The sequence below is a fragment of the Neoarius graeffei genome, chromosome 9 (assembly GCF_027579695.1).
Source record: "Neoarius graeffei isolate fNeoGra1 chromosome 9, fNeoGra1.pri, whole genome shotgun sequence".
In the NCBI taxonomy this organism is placed as follows: domain Eukaryota; kingdom Metazoa; phylum Chordata; class Actinopteri; order Siluriformes; family Ariidae; genus Neoarius; species Neoarius graeffei.
This window is the reverse complement of record NC_083577.1, coordinates 49,258,666-49,276,534: the sequence shown is the minus strand read 5'-3', so window position 1 is coordinate 49,276,534 and position 17,869 is coordinate 49,258,666. Positions and strand designations below refer to the sequence as shown.

The window sequence follows — 17,869 nt, the reverse complement described above, 5'->3', positions numbered from 1 at the left end:
GGAGGGCTTCAGTAAGGGTAAAGCCTGTGGCCTGCCACCACATTGCCCATACGACTGCCATTGATCTCCTGCTAGATACATCTCTACCACATGGTTGTATCTACCCTCTCTCTCAAGCAGAACGGACTGCTATGGAGGAGTATATTCAAGAGGCCCTCAAGCAGGGTTACATACGCCCATCAACTTCACCAGCATCAGCTGGATTCTTCTTCGTTGAGAAGAGAGGGGGGAGGTCTCCGACCCTGCATAGACGTTAGAGGGCTCAACCAAATCTCAGTTAAGTACCCTTATCCTCTTCCATTGGTACCCTCGGCTTTAGAACAACTACACACTGCCAAAATATTCTCTAAGCTAGACCTGCACAGTGCCTACAACCTGGTTAGAATCCAAGAGGGAGATGAGTGGAAGACCGCCTTCAGTACCAATGCCAGCCATTTTGAATACTGGGTAATGCCATATGGCCTTTCTCCAGCACCAAATGTGTTTCAGTGCCTTATTAATGACATGCTTCAGGATATGTTGGGGAGATATGTTGTAGTTTATGTACATTGACAATATCCTGATCTACTCCCCAGATGAAGAGAGCCATCTCAGGCATGTCAGATCAGTTCTCCAATGCCTGTTAGAGAATCACCTTTATGTCAAGGCTGAGAAGTGCGAATTTAACATGCATCAGATCTCCTTTTTGGGTTACATCATCAGCGCAGAAGGGGTCAGCATGGACCCCTCCAAGGTGTCTGCAGTTACGTCCTGGCCAGTACCCACCTCAGTCAAGGAACTCCAACATTTCCTAGGTTTCGCCAACTTCTATCATCGCTTAATTAGAAGTTTTAGCACTATCGCAGCACCCTTGACTTCTCTGTTAAAGAAGGGACCCAAGCGCCTCCACTGGAGTTCCTCAGCCGAAGAGGCCTTCAATAAACTCAAGACTGCCTACACCACAGCCCCAATACTATAACATCCTGACGCAGCCAGACCATTCACGGTCGAGGTAGATGCCTCTGAGACAGGTGTAGGAGGGATCCTTTCACAGCATTTCAGGGAGAGACCCAAGCTCCACCCGGTGGCATTCTTCTCAAGGAAACTCACCTCTGCAGAGAGAAACTACGATGTTGGGAATAGAGAACTATTAGCTATCAAGCTTGCTCTGGAGGAGTGGAGGCACTGGCTGGAGGGAGCCACACATCCCTTAGTCATATTAATCGACCATAAGAACCTTGAATATCTCAAGAAGGTGAAAAGACTTAATCCACATCAAGCCAGATGGGCATAGTTTTTCACACGCTTCCATTTCATGATTTCATATTGCCCAGGCACCAAGAACACAAAGGTGGATGCCTTATCTCGGACATTCCACTCATCTCCTCACAACCCTGAACCTCATCCCATTCTCGCACCTGACTGTTTCATCCAGGCTATCACGTGGGACCTAGACAAAGAAATAAGGGAGTCACAACCTCAAGCACTTCCAGAGAGTTGTTCACCTGGCCTCCTATACATCCCCAACCACCTCAGAGGAAAACACACCACATGGGCACATGCATCTCCTGCTACTGGACATCCAAGCAGCCATCGTACTCAGCAAATGCTGAGAAACAAGTACTAGTGGGAGAACGTGCTGACAGAAGTCAATTGTTTCATCTCCTCTTGCTCTGAGTGCACCCAGGCCAAGGTTCCACGAACCCCTCCAGGTGGGAAGCTCTGCCCTTTCCCAGTACCTCAGAGACCCTGGTCCCACCTGGCCGTAGATTTCATCACAGATTTACCACTGTCCCAACACAGCACAACCATTATGGTAACAGTGGACAGATTTTCCAAGGCACTGAGACTCATCCCGTTACCTGGCATCCCCACTGCCTTCCAGACAGCCAAACTGTTATTTCAGTATGTGTTCAGATACTTTGGTATCCCAGAGGACATAGTCCGTGACCGTGGTCCTCAGTTCAGGGGTTTCTATCAGTAATGGCATTGAGAGCAACAGCTCGAAACAGACAACAAGCATGGCTTCTCAAAACTACAAAACCCAAGAACCACAGTGCCGTCTATCACCTGCTTATTAATTACACCTGTCTCTCGTTCTCCACTCATCAAGTCATGCTACTTAATCACCTCTCTTACTCACTTCCGTGCAAAGTATTGTTCAGTGTTTACCCTGTCATACCAAGCCGTTTGCTTTCTGCCTGTCTAGTTTCTTCGACCCTTGTTCTCATTTATACCTCGTCTTTCTCTAGTCCTGCCTACATTGCTCTGTTTGCCAATCAACCGACCCTCGCCTGCCTTTTTACCACGATTCTTGCCTAGCATTTTGGTTTTGTTTCCTGTTTGCTTTCCCCACTCTCCCCTGCACATACATCTGTAAGTACCTGCACCCTGACACGTTACGTGTATATTGTGTTGTTTTACTGACTTTTATTAACGTTTGTATCTAAGGCCAGACTAGGTGTCCTATAAAGAAAATCACCAGATCCAGAACTTACCTGCTCCAGCCCAGCTCCCTCTGCCACAATCACCACAATGACATTCCCAAAAGCCACAGTAAGAAGCCATCCTGCTTGCAGCACAGACTTCATACTCGCTGGGGCCTAAGGGCACAAGCTGTGGCATGAGCAACTGAAACTAACAGAACATTAAATCTAAAATGTGGTTCACTGACGTACCTGTGAATATGAAAATTCTAGACCAGTGATTGAGAACATGACCTCCCCTGCAGTGATGAGGACGTACTGTGGGATCTGCCAAGCAATGTGCACATTGTTTGCCTGGACATCCTCAGTCTTATTAATTTGTATGGCTTCTGTGTCCTGTACAAACAACAGGCAACTGTTGACCCTTTTTGGCCTGGCTACCCATTCCTGTATCATTATCTCTTACAGATAAATAAGAGAAGTTCATTTTTAAGAAGCAACAACCATCATTTAATCCTTAAACTGAACACTGTTTTCTGTGACTGTGTGTGTGAGCTGACTAATTTCTATTTTATATCTTTTAAAAACTTTGTGAAAACCACAATTCTCGTCTATATAATTGTCCAAGAAATTGTGAAACAAATATCGCCATGGCCTCTACGGTAAAATATTAACCACACTAAGATAAACATATTTTTACCCCGCCAAGAATGAATGTGTAGGTGGCACCAAAGTCAAGAAGCCCCAGATCAATAAGATGTGTCTTTGTCTGTGATTCGCAGGAAACTTCTGTGTATCTGCAGAGGGAAAACATTGTCAAAGACATGAGCTTCATCAACCAAGACCTTGATCAGGCATAAAATCTGTAATCACTGATATGAAAATCCATAAAAAGTCCATAAAAATATTTCAACTTGAGGAGAGATAATCAATCACCAGATGTTACATGATTGTAATTAAATAGAGCTATTGGTAAGATAAAGTACTCACTTTCCTCTTTCAACACTTTTGCTTTCAGAGATCCCGTAACTGCTTGGTGCAAAGAATGTTACACTGCCTACTGTTATGTTCATGTCCTCTGATCGGCTATTAATAAATCTGAAAAAAAATTGTCAGACATTTATAGCTCATTACAAAGAACCATCCAAGTTGTATTATGCAAAGTCTGATAATTCTACTGAAGATTAACTCTCCAGTTAAATTTGACCTCAGAAACACCCTTCCCTGCTCATTGTGATTCTTATTCAGTATTTATGATTCTTCAAAGTTGTACTGTACCTGAGGAAGGCTTCTCCATTCTTAGATTTAATGATATTATCCTTTTCCTGCATTTTAATCACACAACATGTAAATGAGGACAATGTAATATCACTACAGTGCAAAATTAAATAAGAATCTGGTATAATTTTAATATATTTAGATGCCAATTGTGTTCTTATCTGTCAAAAGTACTTCCTGGAGACATTTAGTAAATTCTTAAAACCTCACCTGTTTACACTCAATACTAGTGCCCTCACTATACAAGATGAGGCTATAGGCAGTGTGCTCACTGACGTTAAGTTGGCACTGGTGAGCCACTCCATTTTGAGAAACAGTGACTGGGAAGACTTGGCTGACACCCTCAAGTGGAAATCTAGTGTATTCCAAAGGATCCTAACAACATAAGTGATTTCATTATTTGCTTTATAGTGGTTAAAATTAATTTTAAAATAAACTTAAAACAGTTAAATGACAGATGACCTCACCTTATATGATTCTATTTTGTCAGGGAAAATATTATGTCCTGTAATTTCTACAGACACAGCCTCTCCATTAACAAGGTTAAGGACTTGTAGCAAACACTCTTTGGCTGGTGGAGGTTCCACACCCGTTTTCTTTGCCAGAAAATACAACACAGAGTACATCACACTCAGTACTGACAGTTTCTATGACTTCCTTTTCAACTTTGTAACACTGTGGTATCAAGACTGTGTGTAGACATACAATGACATTGACTTCCACTACAGTTGCAGCACAGAAGGCGAGTGCAGCAAGGATCATTCCTGTGGTCATCTTCCTTAGAGGCCTAAGCACAGGAGAGAGATATGGAAGTTACACAAGCAAGAAGTCTAACATTTGATTATTAGCCAGACTATGTTCTTATGTTTGCACCTGCATGTCCAAAACATGATTTATAAAAAGAGTGCAGACAAATGTACCTGAATATAAATGGCTTATCATTTAAAATAAATTCCATGAACATTCCACAGGGGATAACACTTAAAGGTCATAGGCAGTGGTCGGAGGTGAAACGTAGAATATCAACTTTATTGTCTAGAAGAACGACCCAAAAAGCAAATTCAATCTTCCTAGTGTCTAATTTGCACCCTAAAATTGAATAAAACGGTTAAAATATACTGTGTTGCCCAATTTCCGAAGGTTTGCTTACATCTCACTGATGCGCACTTTCACCGCCAGGGGACAGTCGTCATGACGTCATTCAAGGCAAACAGACTGGGAGCAGTTCTGTGTTTACTTGCGAACCGAGCACACGTGTACGGACTTTGGTCGTGAGAGGTTGTGTAAAATGTCTGAAAGCGATTTTGAAGTAGGAACTCTCCAAATTGAATATCGAGAGGTGAAACCATATATGTATGAACCTGTGGCCGTTGTGAAGCAATCCGTGAACGTGGCTCACTGGTTTGACCGTGCGGCCTCGGAATCGGACAGCGACTCGGCCGACTCTGACCGCGGTGACCCCGGACCTCAACAAGATTCGCGCTCAAATGATTTATCCTGGTAGTTATGATAAATTCCTACTTTCATCGTAATACTAAATAAGAGCCCTTTTTTTCTAATTTACTTTTTATTTGTTTTTCTTTTAGTACAAAACAACATACATGCGCCAACTGGGCACAAAACACATAACATGGGGAGGATCTAAGTGTTAAATAAGACAACAGAATCAACATAAATACCACATACACACAGACACGTACCCACACCCTAAGGGCCTCTGCATGCTCTTGCGACAAGGCTTTCACAGATAGTTGTAATTTATTGTTGAGCGGGGAGTAATAGGTGTGCGCGATGTTATTCACCGCCACAACGCAAGGTGGCGTGAAGTCGCGAAATCGCTAGGAGTAGTTGGTGGGTGTGGTTAGTGGAGTGTTTATCCTCCGGTTACTTATAATGACTAGAACTGGAGTCGTATAGATGTACGTACTTCCTCACTTCCTCGATCAACCGCTCTTCGTGCTGCTCCATCTTCGCTCGTGTTTTTAAAAATGGCGGTCGTGAAAACAAACCAAACCGGGAAAGTAGGGAAGCGGAAGTGCGTGTACAGCGGATGTAGAGTGGACCAATCAGAGCCCTCTTGTCTGCGACGCTGTCTGCGAGGCTTCTGCGGTGGTCACAATTTTTGGGAGGTGCGCGCAGAGCGTCTGCAAAGGGGGGGGGGCTACGCAGACGCCATCTGCGACGCCATCTGCGAGGACTGCATTGTCAGCATAAATTGGCCTTTACTGTCTTTATATACAACATCTTTGTTTTTGCATGGGCACATACATCTAAACCGAAAAAACATAAAGATTCTGCACTTTGGAAAGGGAAAAAACCCTTTAAATTTGGAGGATATGACCTTACTAATGGTATGCCAATTACACAAAATCAGGTCTTACACCTGACACAAGAGAGCCATTTTGACTAATTTTCTTCAAAAATATCACTTTGATGTCTTAGCCTAAATGTGATCCTCTCCATCATGTATATGTTATAGATTATATCAATCCATTCATTTATCGTTGGTTTGTCCTTCTTAAGCCATTTTCTGGTCAGGGCCTTTTTGCATCCCACTAGTAACACTCTTAACAGGTATTTATCCTGCTTTGTGTATTCTAGTCTGTTCAGGTCACCAAGATACAAGATTTTAAAGTTTAGGTATATTTTCTTTGTAAAAACAGCTTCCAGGACCCCATGGACATCTCTCCAAAATGGAGCCACAGAGGGACAGCCCCAAAAAATAGGATAGTGGTTTGCTAATGTGTTTCCACAGGACCTCGAGCAGGCAGTCTGATTTGAATAGTTAGTCTTTTGCGCCGGAGTGCTAAAGAATCGAGTCACATTCTTCCAGCTGAATTCCCTCCAGGAGGGGGAGCTTGTCACTGTCCACTGCTGTTTGCAGATCCTGTCCCACTCTTCCTGCAATACTGTGAGGCTTCCCTCTGTTTCCCATCTTTCCTTAATGTACAAAAAGTGTGGTCACTTTTTAGATTTTGGAGAGCCAAATATAGTTTAGATATTATTTTTTGGAGGGTACCATTCTTGTAAGCCCTTTGAAAAATGTTCAGAATTTCTTCCCTCCTTGAGGTGGCATCCATTGGGAATTTTTTGTTCATAAAGTCTCTGATTTGTAAATACCTAAAGTGATCTTGATTTTGTAGGCCAAATTTATCCTTAAAGTCCTGGAAGCTTAGAACTGTATCCTTTTCTAGAAGTGTGCAGTATTCCGTAAGCCCATTCCCTATCCAATTTTTAAACCTTGTATCATACTTATTGGGTATAAAATCTGGATCATATGCAAACCATTTAAACACTTCAGTCTTTTTTCTCAAATGATACCTTTTAACTATTTCATTCCATGTTTTTAGGGAGCCCATTATCCAAGGATTATTAGGGTCCAAAAAATGATTAGTTGATGAGGGGTCACCAACCAAAGTATTAACTGGTAATCTCTTCCCCACAGACATTTCGATCTCTTTCCATCTCGATTTATAATTTGGTATACACCATCCAACTAGTGGCCGAATTTGAGCTGCTTTATAGTAATTTCTCAGACAGGGGAGAGCCAATCCACCTTTTCCCTTTGTAATTGTAGAGTTTTGTATTTTATTCTTGGCTTTCTCCCCATCCATATAAATCTTGAAAGAACTTTATCCCACTCCAAGAAGAACTGTTCTGGTTTCTCAATTGGTACTGAGTGAAATAAATATAAAAGTCTTGGTAAAATGTTCATTTTTACTGAATCTATATGAGAACTAATATTTAGGTAAGGGATTAGGCTCCATCTGTTTATGTCGGCTATAATTTATTTTTTGAGGGGGCCATAGTTAATTTATTCAAGTGTAGATATGTCTAAAGGTAGAAGGACTCCCAGGTATTTTATAGAATTTTTATCCCAATTCAGACGGTATCTGGAGCGGAGAGATTGAGGAGGATCATAGTGAACACTAAGGACCTGAGTTTTCCTCTTGTTTACTTTATATCCTGAGTATGATCCATAATCATCTAATAAAGACATCAACACTGGTAAAGATTCTGTTGGGTTTGAAAGTCTAATGAGCACGTCATCTGCAAACAGGGCCAGCTTCTGTTCACGTGCCGGCATTTTTATACCTTTGATCTCTCTGTTCTGTCTAATCCATTGTGCTAAAGGTTCTACAAAAACTGCAAATAGAAGTGGACTTATGGGACAGCCCTGCCTTGTGGATCTCTCCAGCAGAAAGGAGTCTGTGAGCTCCCCGTTGATTTTTAATCTAGCTGATGGTTTATTATATAGGGCTTCTAGTGTCCTAATAATTACTTGGTTAAAACCAAATTTCTCCATAGCTCTGAATAAAAATTTCCATCTCACCGAGTCAAATGCTTTTTCCGTGTCTAAACTACGGTAACTAACATAGCCTGTATTTTATTTTGATTTATATATCTGATAATTTGTAGAGATCTTCTGATTTTATCGTGTGTTTGATGTGATAGAACAAATCCTGTTTGATCCATATTGATTATTTTGGGTAAGGTTTTCTCAAGCCTTTTTGCAATAATTGAAGTAAACAGTTTATAGTCCAGATTAAGTACACTAATTGGCCTAGGTTTTTAAATTCAGCCTGGAGGATCTTGAGTTTTTCTTCTCTTTGTCTCTTGAGAACGGATGTCGCTGCAATCACCTTCCCTCTCATTACTGCTTTGCAGGCATCCCAGAGCACAGGCGGAGACACCTCTCCATTATCATTATGTTCTAAGTATTCTTGGATTTCTCTTGCAAACTGTTCTGTCCTATTTTTACTTAATATACTAGGATTTAATTTCCAGAGTGTAGGCTTCTGTTTATGGGTCACTTCTAGGGACAAATATAGCGGACGATGGTCCGAGAGATCCATTGTTCCAATGTGGCATTTTTGTACCTTACTACTGTCTGTTCCAAATAGTAGAAAATAGTCAATCCTGGAATATGTCAGGTGTGGAGATGAATAGAAAGTATAGTCTTTGACGGATGGATTTAGATGTCTCCAGATGTCAATCAGTCCTATTTCTCATAGTAATGAGTTAATTTTCTTTGTTATTTTTTGCAAGCGAGATATTCTTGTCCCAGACGAGTCAAGTTTCGGATTAAGAATAGTATTAAAGTCACCTCCGCACACTAGAGTCCCTTGTGATTCAGTTACAATCCTATCAATTATTTGAGTGTAGAAGTCTGATTCTGAACCAGGAGGAATATATACATTATATAAAGTGAATAGACTTCCTTCAACTTTCCCATGTATCAGTATGAATCTTCCTTCTTTGTCCTTTATAGTAGATGTGTGTTCATATGTCACCCTTCCTGAAATTAGTATGGCTACCCCTCTCGTATGTATGGATTTGTTCGAGGAGGAGAAAACATATTTAAATCCTTGTCTTTTAAGTTTTTCATGTTCACTTTCCACCATGTGAGTTTCTTGCAAAAATGCAATATCTATGTTCTCTCTTTTTAGTTTAGCAAGGATTTTGTTCCGTTTAACTGGGCTGCGAAGCCCATTCACATTTAAGGAAATTACATTAACCATATGGTCCCTGTGTACACACATTTTGATCCTGAATTGTATGAGGCCACAACCTCAGTAGGTGCTAAATTTCCCATGCCTGAAAAACTACAACCAAAAAAAACAAACCAGATCTCCCCCATTTTGAAACTAAAATACAAACAAACATTCACACTCTTTATAACAGAAGTAACAGAGGTGAAGACTTCCTGTAACAGAGGAACCCTTGTCCCTCTAAGGTCCCTGTTGATGGGTGGAGGGAAAAAAAAACCCTGATGGTTGGGGCCCTCCCTAGTGGTGGAGTGATTAACCTACAGCTGCACTCCATGTCCACTATGTCCAACTCCGTTGTTTTGCTCAGTTGGTGATTTATAATAGATTCAACAAAATAATATTAGAATTTAAAATAGAGAGAGAGGAGAGTAAAAAAGACCAGATTACTTCCCTTAATTTACAGTCTCCTAGCTTGTTGTCCTGCGCAGATTCTAGTCTTTCAACTTTGTGGTGATCTCCTAAACTCCTGGAGCATTTCTTTCACTCGCGTCTCCATTTGTTTTCCTCCGTTGGTTGCTTGTTGCCATGGGAACGCCTTCAGTATACTCTCCTCCAGGACGGGACCCGGGTCCTCCCTGACAGCAGCCGCCTGGACTCCCCGTGCCCTCATATCCTGTGCAGCCTGATGCGCGTCCTCGTAGGTACGTGGACCAGTGCTCCAGTGGATTCAGATCCTCGTGAGCGGAGTTTGGAAGTGGACGCCTTTTTCTTTCAATGCTTTCTTAATTCCCCCATAGGCTCTGCGTTTCTCCATCACCTCATAAGCATAATCATGGTCAAAGAAAATCTGTTTATGTGGACTTTCTTCTTCCAAGCCAACTTCAGCACAGTTTCTTTAAAGTCAAACTGCAGGAAGTTGATCACGATAGACCGAGGTGTAGCATCAGGTCCTGGCTTCTGTGTCAAAGCTCTGTGAGCCCGTTGAATCTGCAGAGACATACTGTCTGGGAGAGCGAGTGCCGTGGTCAGCAGGTTTTCTACAAACTTTATCGTCAAGTCCCACTCGGAGCCCTCCGGTACTCCATAGACCCGAATATTGTTTCTTCTGGACCTGCTTTCCAGATCCGTGACTTTTTCCCGCAGTCTGCGTTGTTCTTTCAGCAGACACAGCAGAGCCTCTTTCGTTACAGCGCTGCTTGTTTCCATGACCGAAATGCGCTCCTCCGCCTCGGTGATAGCCTGGTCATGAGCTTGAAGCGTGGTCTCAACTTGTGTTAGCTTCTGGTCTAGCTCTTGTCTCAGCGTAGCTAATTCACCCTTCAAGTCTTTTTTTATGTCCTCCTTAAAATCAAAAATAGCTGAATGTATATCGTGCTTAAAGTCGCGGATGTTTTTAGAAATGTTTAACATTTCTTGTAGCAGTTTGTCTCTGGGTTCATCAACTTCACTGCTAGCTAGCAGGTAGCCCTTATCGTCGTTTGTCGACTCCATTTGTTTTTTGTTTGGCTGTAATTGTTCAGTAACACGCCCTCTCAGAGTCTTGGAACATCTCTGTGATTTCCCTCCACTCATATCTTGCCTCTTGAAGTTTTTCTGTACAAGTTTTCAAGTTGGGAAATTGTTTTTAATACTGACTGGAGCGGAGCAATTGACTATGCGTTGTTCCCGAGCATGACTTAACCCGGAAGTCCCAATAAGAGTCCTTTTGAAGAATAATTAAACCGCCCTCCTTAGTGGATATAGGTAACGATTACTCGACAGTGCGCTGGTAGGCCACATTGGCCTGCCATCCGCAGCATTATACTATTTATAGCCTACTCTAAACGAGGAAATATCCCTTTTGTCTCATTTACACAATGATTGTACAGGATCCCTCAGGATTCTTGACTTGTCAACTGCAAGCAAAAGTAAAAAGGTTTACCTCCAATCTTCTCCTTTTTGCTTGAGTGTTGCTGCTCCATTTCTTCTTTGACTGCTTGATTTTGTTTCACACGCACAATCCACTCTCTCCGCCTCATCTCCCCTTTCGGAAAAAGCCAACCCACTCGCTCTACCGCTTCTCCTTTTTTGGAAAAAGCCAACCCACTTGCTCCACCTCTTCTTTTTCGGAAAAAGCCAACCATCTCGTGCCGCCTCTTCTTCTTTTTCAGAAAAAGCCAACCCTCTCACTCCGCCTCTTCTCCTCTTTCGGAAAAAGCCAACCCACTCGCTCCGCCTCTTCTCCTTTTTCAGAAAAAGCCAACCCACTTGCTCTGCCTCTTCTCCTTTTTCAGAAAAAGCCAATCCTCTCGTTCCGCCTCTTCTCCTCTTCCGGAAAAAGCCAATCCACTCTCTCTGCCTCTTCTCCTCTCTCAGTAAAAGGTAAAAACTTCTTCCTGAACCGGTCCCGTTGTTACAGTTCACTGCACAACAATAAGGCATGGTTTTCTTTGGAAATTCCTGAACACACGTCTGCACTCAAGCCGAATGGCAATGCAAGTAAACGGAAGTGGACTCAACTCAAGCGGTGTGTTTGTCTTGAATGACGTCACGCGCCAAGTGGTCACGAAAATTGCTGAACAGAAATTCGCCGCGATCCATGCCAAGTTATTTTAATGATTACTTATTAACAATACTTCTTGGGACCAGAATAAAATTACAGCGGGTTTTTTAACATATACAGTTTCTAATGTGCATAAAATTAAAATCGTTGCCTATGAGCTTTAAAGTACAAAAAACAGCAAATGTTATCTGAAATTCTGAAATTGTGGCATGGCAAGACTTAAATGTGTTGGAGATCAAACAGATTAAAATATGAAATAAATTTAGGTCTGGTGTCATGTCAGAGACAAAGTGTATTTTATAATCTTGATACAATAACTTAATAATGAACCAGCACTTAACCAGCACTTAATACTACAATATGGAAATTAAGAAAAAAAAAAAGTTCTGAGGAAAATGCCAAACAGTGGTGACATAAGTAATTCACCTTCATGTAAAGCTTAAGTGTCAGGGGTGGGTGGTGGAGACGGATGTAGGTGCAGAAGATATTTCTTAAGAATAAGACAAATAGGCAAACAATCCGACACAGCATGCATGAATTGTAAATGGAAAAACAGACAAGAAGTCAAGTGAGGCACAAACAGACTATCGAAGGCACAGACTAAAGTGGAATAAAAAGACCAGGAACAGGAAATCAGAAAACCAGGAGATCAATCAAAAAACAAGGCTCAGTAAAGTGTCACACACAACTCAATACTCTGTAACATGAGTCAGTCTTATATATGTGTGCTGATTGCACCTTAATCCGCTGCCGGTGTGAAGCAATAGCAGTGTACGCATGTGAGTCAGTTCGTAGCATGTGCTGTCCACAGCGCACGTGAGAGTCAGCCAATGTGTGTGGATCTGACAGAACCCCCCAAAGAGCTCCCTATGCTCCATCTTTAGTGGCCCCGGGGATGAGGGCCTGGTGCTGGACGCCGTGCCATCAGCGGTCTGTTCTGTGCCAATGTGGCACTGGATACTCGGCTCTAGTGGGGGCTTAGGCTGAAGCTATGGACAGGGCCTGGATTCCGGACAGAGTACGAGCATGGGTTTGGGCATTGGACTGAACATGGGTTCTGGGCAGGACCTGGACATGGGCTCTGGACAAGACATGGGCTCAAGCTCTGGACAGGACTTGGGCTCCAGACTGGACATGGGCTCACGCATGAGCTTGGGCTCTGGACAGGACCTGGACTCTGGACAGGGCTCTGTCTGAGCACCGCTTTTGTCCTTGTCGAAGCCCAGTGGTGCGGCAGCGATGTCCTCATGACCCAGCAGCGGAACAACATCTTCAAAGCCGGGCGGCAGCAGAATGACAATGTCTTCCTTACTGAAGTCTGGGGCAGAAGCCACCCCATTGACCTCTGGCACTGGTTCTAGAACAGGCTCTGGCATTGGCTCTGGCTCTCATGCTGGTGCAGGTGCTGGCATTGGCACTGGCGCTGGCTTTGGTTCTGGGACAGGCTGTGGGACTGGCTCTGTAATTAGCTCTGGAGTGACAGCCTCCTCCGCTGCTGCTGTGTCAGCCTTAGTAAGGAGCTCTGGAGCAACGGCCTCTTTCGTTGCCGCTACATTGGCCTGTAACGTTGTAAAATTCATGGGGGTCCTCCTTCTCTAAAGCATCATACAGTTACCAGAGCATTATGTGCAAAGACTAAGTTATGTAGGCATGGATGTTCCACTCTTACAAGGTAATCAGCCCATCAGCATGTTCGTCCCATGAGCCAGTTAATCATGTAGCTGACCAAGACTCGTTCTGGAGGCTTGGGCTCCTCCAGGTCAGCATAAAAACATGCACATTGCAATGTGAACCCCTTGGGGTGATATTCCACTCCATCATGAAGTGCCGGGGTGTCTGTCCCAAGTTGCTGCCAGGAAAATACAGCTAGGGGTTGAGGCACAGAAACCTGGGCATGGCATAGAGGGGCGTGCTGGTTATCTTCTGCTACATCCATGTAGCAGCGAAGTATTCTGTCAGAGGGGCAAAGTATTCTGTCAGGGTGGATGGTGGAGACGGACGTAGGTGCAGAAGATATTTATTAAGAATAAGACAAACAGGCGAACAATCCAACATGGCAGGCATGAATTATGAATGGAGAAACAAGCAATAGGTCGAATGAGGCACAAACAAACCATCAAAGGCACAGACTAAAACAGAATACAAAAGAAGAGGAACAGGAAATCAGGAGATCAACTGGAAAAAAAAGCTTGGTAAAATGTCACACACAATTCAATACTTCACAAAGTGAGTCAGTCTTAGACGTCCTTATATATGCGTGCTGATTGCGCCTTAATCCACTGCTGGTGTGAGTCATTAGCGGTACGCATGCGTGAGTCAGTTCGTAGTGCGCGCTGTCCAGAGCACGTGTGAGAGTCAGCCAACGTGCATGGGTGTGACATTAAGTACACTCTGCTCTGCACCGTTTTGCTGTGCAAGAACCACATAATGAATGCTGCACCTTGCATAATCACGGACACTGCATATACTGTTTTGCACTTTTACTAGACAAGAACAAGAAAAACATTTTTTTTAGTGTACTTTGAATGCTGTTAAAATTTTACTGGGACTTTCTATTCCACATGGATATGTAGCTTTGGCTGTACTTACGTGAGGTTGATCCGACAAAGACGGATGAGCGGGTACACACCCATGTCAAAGATAGGAACGAACACCAGAATGAGCAAAGCATTCAGCATCTTAACAACAGGGAAGGGAAAAACAATACATCCTGCATCTCACAGAGGAAAATAACCAAAATGATCAGAAAATCATAAAATATATAGCTGAAACAGATAACCGTAAATGTGTTGCTTAAATTTTATGATAGTTTCTTCGTAACATCATATCATTGAGCTTTAACAGTGCTCCAGGCCACGGGAAGATTTGTGCATACAGGTACCTGCATTTGATCAGGCTTTATTACAAAACCTCCACCCTGTAAAACAGAAAAATACAGATGAATGGATAGAGCATAAAATTATGCAATATAAAAATCTTCATCTGCAGTTTAGTTGTTTGAACTGTCACAAAACGAATGCAAATTAAAAAAAGAAGAAAATTATTTAAATTACAGTGAGTCATTTCTGCACCTCAATCACTCAACCAACATACAGGAAATATGAGTTTTTCATTAATTTCTGTATTTTTGACCAAGGTTTTCAAACCTTCTTATGAAGAACCTAGGTCCTATACATTATTAGTGTTTTCCTTTCTGCAACAAATTAAAGCTAAATTTGAGCTTACTATTAAGGACTAGATAATTTAAGTCAAGAACATGAGGTAAAACAGCATAAGGTTTCCATCACAGTAATTCAGAAACACAGATATAAACAATAAAAACAATACCAGTCAAAAGTTTGGACACATCTAATCATTCATAGGTTTTTCTGTATCTTGACAATTTTCTACATTGTAGAACAATACTGAAAACATCAAAACTATGAATTAACATACGGAACATAAAGGGAATTATCAATATACTGTAGGTTGTTTTAACGTATTGGCTGTATTTTGCATTGTTAGGTGGACAACTTTATGAAAATTAATTCATTGCTCAGCTCAGTGGAATACATCAAGTGCTTTGTAAAACTGTCATTACCCTAATGAATTGAGACTTACTGGATATGTGAATGCTCAGTGTTTTTTTGTTATACATATAAATCCTAAATAGATTAAAATGGTGTGATCTGGGAAATAGGACAATTTTGTCCATGCAACTGTGGGCCATACAGTTGTCATTTAAACTTCATTACCCTTTACTCAGTTTCATGTAATCATGTGATTGCACTCGGGACAAGAAAAACCACAGTCATAGAAACAGGACATGAAGCAGTGAAACTCTAGTTATGTATGTAACCGTGGTTCTATGAAGGAGTGGAAGACCGCCAGAGGCAGTCAATAGATTAGTGGAATTCCTCATGCACCCGCGCATTAGTCAAGAAACATGTATAAACTTCTGTCATCATGTAACCATGATATCGCAAGACACAGTATAAATACCAGTATGCGGGTCATGACGTTCTTAATGGTCATTCTTGCCCTTCCGAGTGACCAGAGGCTCTGGCAGTCTTCCACTCCTTCATAGATCCACAGTTACATACATAACCAGCATTCGATTTCAGTCCTTACAGACCACTAGAGGCAGTCGAGTGACTAGTGGAAGATGTATGCCAACTACGTCACGAGGAAGTTTACTCAGAGTCAGGTAAGACAGTTGGAAGTATAGCCATGTGTGCCAGAGAGAGTGATGCCACATTCAGACTATAAAACCTGGTGCACGTGCTGGGAGAAGATCATGTTGCAGCCGAACAGATATCAGACAGGGGGACCCCATGCAATACTGCCCAGGAAGCTGCTATAGCCCGAGTTGAGTGCCCCTTCAACAGTGTAGGAGCTACCTGCCTGCACCGCTGGTAAACCACAGAGATAGCCTCTGTGACCCAATGGAAAAGCCTTTGTTTGTAAAGAGCAGAGCCCTTATTCTTTCCTCCAAAGGAAACAAACAGTTGGTCCGAGGCCTGCTGGGGTGAAGTAACAGAAACATACTGCCATAATGAACGAACAGGGCACAAGGCCCTACAATTAGTTTCAGTTGCCAAATTGAATGCAGCCAAAGAGAAAGGGCTTATTTATAGACTGGGGTGATATAACTTTGGGTAGAAAGGCAGGGTTGGGCCATAAAGTTACAAAACTATCCTCAGGGCCCAACGTATACACTGATGACTGACTGATGGCGTGAATTTCATTCACCCATTTAGCAGACATTATGGCCAACAAGAAAGCAGTTTTATATGACCGCCACTTAATGTCAGAAGTTTCCACTTGTTCAAACAGGGTTTCACATAGGCTGCCCAGCACAAGGAGCAAATCTCATTGTGGACTTTTCACGTGGTTTGGTGGATGGAGACAAAAAGCACCTTTCAGAAAGGCTGTAATCAGCCTATGAGCACCCAAAGACATCCCATCTACCAAGTCATGATGGGCTGCAATAGCTGCCACATGAACCTTTATTGTGGCTGGAGACCTGCCAGCATCCAACAAGCTTTGAATATATTCAATCACTTGAGACACAGGACAAGACTGTGGGTCCAAAGACCAATTTGAACACCATGCAGAAAAAAGCTTCCACCTATTGTTGTATATGCTACATGTTGATGGCATGGGCATTCAAAACAGTGTCCCAAACCCTTTGTGAACAATCCATAAGCTGTTGCTCCGCCCCAGAGGCCATACACAAAGTTTCAGCCTCTCTGGGTGGGGATGCCAGAGGGTCCCCTGCCTTTGGGACAATAGATCTGCATGGTAGAGGACAGGGTTGAGCTGCTAGCAGGGACAGCAGCAAGGGGAACCATGGCCTGGATGATAGGTGAGGCAGCCTGATGACAAAAGGTGTAGTCCCAGTGCTGTGACTGGGGTGCCTAAAGGCTGGCTGAGGGCCAATGAGGTGGTTTTGGGTCTCAGAGACAAGCTTGCGGCGTTCAAGGGCCTCTTGAGCCCCGGGTTCAAAGATCTGCTCTGGAAGTAAGGGCAAGGCTCTCAAGCTGTTTCGACACAGCTCTGGCAGTGGGGATTGAGCTAACCACACCTGCCTCCTGGCCTGTACTAATAGCCCAAGGGTCCGACCACATTAATTGGTAATGGCACCAAGGGACTGAAGAGAGGTGTCCATTAGCTCGTTCACTGTAGCATCTACAGTCAATGTGAGTGATGTGTGCATAGCCAGCATCAGGTGAGCTAAAGAGTTAACTACTCTCCCCAGAGATGCTGCAGCGCTGTAAGGCCTACCGAGGAGGTTGTCTGTGTGACAGCATTCTGCAATTGGGCAGTGAATTACCTGCCACAGGGCTTCACCAAGTGAGATGATAAAGTGATGCAGGGCTCCACCGTGGGCATTCTCCCAAGCCCAGCAGTGTCAGGCTCCACCATTGCTGCCAGTGCACGAATGATCAGGTCTGGGTGCCCTAGCCATTTGAAAAGCCTCTGTGATGACACCAGTGAAGTCAGGGCACTGTGGCACGCGTAGCTTGTCAGAAGATCCTGGAAGGCAGTGCAAGAGGTTAGAAGTTACCGATGTAGCTTGCGGGATGTCCAATTTAAGGCGGGCCAAAGCTACCTTAAGTGCACTTTGAATGGGTGCCGCTGAAGAGTTGGATGCTGATGCAAAGATCTGG

The 17,869-nt window shown here is 43.1% G+C and overlaps 1 protein-coding gene across 3 annotated transcripts in view; it reads right to left on the bottom strand.

Moving 5' to 3' along the window:
• Nucleotides 1-17,869, bottom strand: part of LOC132891772 (solute carrier family 15 member 2-like) — a 49,124-nt gene that overhangs the window by 11,204 nt on the left and 20,051 nt on the right. For 2 of the 3 annotated variants that reach the window (XM_060929699.1, XM_060929702.1), the window contains 10 exons: nt 14,599-14,634; nt 14,307-14,395; nt 4,389-4,470; nt 4,151-4,279; nt 3,894-4,058; nt 3,684-3,730; nt 3,396-3,503; nt 3,106-3,202; nt 2,658-2,801; nt 2,478-2,582 (listed from right to left, as the gene is read on the bottom strand). In XM_060929699.1, the coding sequence (XP_060785682.1) occupies nt 2,478-2,582; nt 2,658-2,801; nt 3,106-3,202; nt 3,396-3,503; nt 3,684-3,730; nt 3,894-4,058; nt 4,151-4,279; nt 4,389-4,470; nt 14,307-14,395; nt 14,599-14,634 (1,002 nt within the window). The remainder of the gene's footprint in view (nt 1-2,477; nt 2,583-2,657; nt 2,802-3,105; nt 3,203-3,395; nt 3,504-3,683; nt 3,731-3,893; nt 4,059-4,150; nt 4,280-4,388; nt 4,471-14,306; nt 14,396-14,598; nt 14,635-17,869) is intronic. The other variant, XM_060929701.1, reaches the window with a different exon arrangement.